At 40.9% G+C, this 2,601-nt stretch overlaps 1 protein-coding gene across 1 annotated transcript in view; it reads right to left on the minus strand.

Annotated features, from left to right (window-relative positions):
- Window positions 1–1,944: 1,944 nt before the first annotated feature.
- Window positions 1,945–2,601, minus strand: part of LOC105304134 (taste receptor type 2 member 39-like) — a 1,576-nt gene continuing 919 nt past the window's right edge. The window contains 1 exon segment of the mRNA XM_011378083.2: window positions 1,945–2,595. Coding sequence (XP_011376385.2) covers window positions 1,945–2,595 — 651 coding nt within the window.

Here is a 2,601-nt window from a genome sequence, read left to right on the forward strand (position 1 = left end):
ACGAGAAGATGATGAAATGTCCTTCTAATGACTTTTATCAAGGAATGTTCAGGCAACTTCATCAGTGGAAGATAAAACAGAGAGGGGAGGGGTTGGAGGTTTCAGGACTAAGGAAAAGATAGGAGGGCATCATTTTGGGCAGTTAATGAGTGACTTCTCACACGATAGAAATGCCCACTGATTTTACTTATTTGAGACTGAGCACGTAAACCTGTAGGAACATAAATCCATACTCTGAAGTATTTCATAACTAGGCTGCTGAGAAGGAAACATACAGGTGAGATAGTGGATTTCATCTAGATGTGGAATCTGCCACAGCATGGCAATGCAGGGCGGAGGAGCCAGGAAATCAGAGTGTTTTATCATTCATTTATGTAAAAAATTGTGTTAGGGAAAATTCAAACATACTTTGAAATAGAGAACGCCCTTGACCTTTTTTGAAAGAAACCACCCACGTATGACTAACCTAAACCTTTCTACTCTTCACTCCTTTGCCCTCTGCCAAATGATCTTAACGCCAATCTCAGACATAATCTCACTCCATCTGTAATTACCGGAAGTATAGGGGTGCGGGTATAATGCTTAACCAGTTATCCACACTGGATATGAAGGGAAGTCAAGAGAGAGACAGAGAATATAGATATGCCAATGGATCGAAAGCCCATGACCTTTGCCTGGCAGCCTTTGTGTGAATGAATAAAATAGAAAATAAGAGATAGTGAGATGTTTAATTCATGATTTGGGGGGGTTTGCATTTTTTTATAAAAACAAACATAGTGAGAAGCTCGATCAACTAATTAAGCTACGTAATTCTCTCCCTCAAACCTTTCCTATTTACCTAGTTCTCTTATAAAAAAAAATCAATATAAAGTTTTTAAAAATTTGAAATTAATGCATATATATTCTAAATAGTTCAAACAATACAGAAAAGTGGAAAATGTAGCGTAAATATTTCATTTACCCCAGTTGCCCAATGCCACTATTCAGAAGTCTTCTATTAATCATTTTTGGTACGTCCTTCCAGAAATTTTATAGATATATGTATGTACACAAGAAAATGTATATTTCCTAAAAGAATATAAAAGAATATAAATGGAATTATAAAATATCTCCTCGCTTTTTGTACTTAACAACCTATTGGAAATATTTTCATTTTAGGACACATGTATCTGTCTCACTTTTAAAATGTTTATGCAATATTCCATTTCAGATATATAAGTCCCCTCATTAATGAATAATGCTGCAATGAAGATCTTCCTGTACATATTTTCACGTATGTGTGTAAGTCTGACCATACCTTGTCTATGGGACAAATCCTTAGTAATTTTTAGATTAAAGGGTGTTTTATGTACTGTCAATTTTGATAGATATTTCCTATCATTCAGGTTATGTCTTTGGAGAATGGAGACAAACTGCATTTCCAGCTTCTTGAATAAAAGGCATGTGGATGGGGTAGGAGAAAAGTTGCCAGGAGCTTAAAGTGCAAAGTCTTCCTTTATTTTGGTGGCTGTATCCACTCTGGCTGCATCTCAGAATCACCCCGGGAACTTAAAAACTTGTCCAAGTTCCAACTCCAGAAATTCTGACTTAGTCAATCTAGAGTCAAGACTGGACATTGGGATTTCCAAAACCCTCCAAATGAGCTTCTCATTTGGAGCCAGTGGCTAGAATCACTGCTTTATATAGAGCAAGGGAGGTAGACATAGAAGGATCAGGTAAACAGAAGGATCAGGTGAAAAAAAAAAAATTAAACATCACTAAAATTATGCCTATGAAGCAAACAAGCGAAATGGAGGTCAAGCTCCTACACAAAAAAGCAACACCAGGTGAAAGAGGCCAATCAGGTTTGGGGAAGGAAGCGGGTGGGAAAGAGAAGGCTCAGTGGGGAAAGGCAGAGCCGGTCGGGCTGGCTCTGTGCTGGTCTCGTGGTGTCCATCATGGAGTTTACTCTTTTAGGTAAAGATGGACTTGGTGTTGAAGCCGCTTCCAGGCCCTTCTCAGGCCAGGATTGCCCAAGATCAGTAGCACTGAGTGGCCAGCAGGGTAGGCAGCCATGATGGTTTCGCACAAAATATTCCAGTAACTCTTGGCGTCAAAGATGTTGGACATGGACAGAAACAGAGCAACCGCGTTGAAGATGTAGAGAATGAGAAAGTAGCTGATAGTCTTGATGGCCCCCATGTGAGCTTCCATGCTGGGGTCCCCGGAGCCGGTGCCCTTGCTCTCCATGTGTAGCGTGTGTCTCCTGAGAGAGATGATCAGCAGGGTGGCCGCCACGATGAACACGGTCAGAGGAATGAAGACCCCCAGGTTGTAGAGAAGAGCCAGGTTGGCCACGTTGGTCTCAGTGAAGTATTTTTTCTTAGTGGAGTTGGACGAGGCGCCAGGAAATGAGTCGTTACAGTGTATAGTGTAGATGCCTTTCCAGAAGAGACTGCTGTAGCCCAAGGAAATGAATATCGATAGCCATAGAAGCCAGGGCATCAGCTTAGCAATTCTCCACTTCAGCTTGAGGAAAAGTGGGTGGGAGAGGTTGGCAATCTTCACAAAGTAGAAGAAACTGAGGCAGGCAGCAAACCAGAGGCTACAATAATTTAAGAA

This window comes from Pteropus vampyrus, unplaced genomic scaffold (genome assembly GCF_000151845.1).
Source record: "Pteropus vampyrus isolate Shadow unplaced genomic scaffold, Pvam_2.0 Scaffold329, whole genome shotgun sequence".
Taxonomy (NCBI): Eukaryota; Metazoa; Chordata; class Mammalia; order Chiroptera; family Pteropodidae; genus Pteropus; species Pteropus vampyrus.